The following is a 1,394-nucleotide window of genomic DNA, read 5'->3' on the forward strand; positions in this document are numbered from 1 at the left end:
TCACCTCGGTACGGAGGACCGCACATGTTTCGGGGTATGAAAGACAAAGGTAAGCAAATAATTATTTATTTTCTAATTATATTTTATTATCCCAAAAAAATCAAATGACAAGCATAAAATATAGATTTTCATTAATTAATTGGGTTAAGGATAATTCATTTTTAATTGATCAATTCTTGGTGATTTGATCTGTATAAAAAATTATTTTGGATCCACTCAGATGATTTTTGTCATTATTTTATTTTTCTACTCGTTTTGAGTCCTGACAGGAATGGTACAGTCCCTTTCAGAATCTCTTGCTTACATCTGCCAGTCTTATTCCAGGTTGAGGATCGTACCGGATTATTCGAACCGGAAAGGCAATTGAAAAGGTCACGGTCAATTCACGGTGATTAACGAGTCTGTGAATTCATGGAATCGATAATCTTTATGGAATTTACTCAGCATTCGCTGAATCTTTCTCTCCAGTCATTTCAGGAAGATTATGGAACTTTCCAGTCGTTCAAAATTCATACTAATACTCGTCATTAATTTTTGATTATCTTAATAATTCGATGATTCTCGTCAATCGAAATTACGAAATATTGTAAACTTGCTTTCCATGTGTATCAGTTCTTCTGAATGAGGGGAGACACTTTTCCACTTCATGCTTGTAATTTTCTTTTAGACTACTTACTTTTACGTTCCTAAACACATGTTCAATCTTTCCGCATGGATCGACCGATCAACTAAAGAAATTCCAATATTTTTCTCCTCTTCACCTCATCCTTTCCGGTTATTGACACTTGATCATCGGGGATTGCGAAAAAATTTCTGCTACCCAGCATGTCACAAAACTTTCTACTAAACACGTTGGAATCGCTGTGATTAAAATTCGACTCCGGTGCTACACGAGAAAATGAATTTCTGCCGATTAAATTCATTTTTGTCACTATAATTTATCGATATCAAGAATTGATGCGGCTTTCTTAAAAGTTTAAATTGCCAATTTGGTTGTACGAGTAATCCTCAGGTTTTTTTAATTTATTAGTACTTGTAAAATTAGTATGTTCAAGGTGATAATGTACTGCGAGGATTCTACTTGTTGCTCGTACTTAACTTTTTGGTTTTCGATGAAGTCTGTTGTGTCTTTTATGGCTAGCCCATTGAATTCTTCAAATTCTTCACGATTGGAACCTGATTCACTTGAGTAACAAGTTTGCCGTTTATGGGTGTATTCTTCAACGTACCGAGTACTTCATACAGGCCACTTGGAAATGAGACATTCATGCGGGCACGCGACGTCCGGGAAAGTGATTGATCGCCACGGAACCGTGAAGAACGCCGCCAGCCATCAAGACTCAGTGTCGAGGGTTCACGCACATGGTCGGATACTGATATCATACTCAGAAAAT

At 36.7% G+C, this 1,394-nt stretch overlaps 1 protein-coding gene across 1 annotated transcript in view; it reads left to right on the forward strand.

Moving 5' to 3' along the window:
• MICU3 (Mitochondrial calcium uptake 3) overlaps positions 1-1,394 on the forward strand; it is a gene marked incomplete in the record, with an annotated part of 29,280 nt that overhangs the window by 23,026 nt on the left and 4,860 nt on the right. The window contains 1 exon segment of the mRNA XM_011304176.1: positions 1-49. Coding sequence (XP_011302478.1) covers positions 1-49 — 49 coding nt within the window.

Source organism: Fopius arisanus, unplaced genomic scaffold (genome assembly GCF_000806365.1).
Source record: "Fopius arisanus strain USDA-PBARC FA_bdor unplaced genomic scaffold, ASM80636v1 scaffold00037, whole genome shotgun sequence".
Lineage (NCBI taxonomy): Eukaryota > Metazoa > Arthropoda > Insecta > Hymenoptera > Braconidae > Fopius > Fopius arisanus.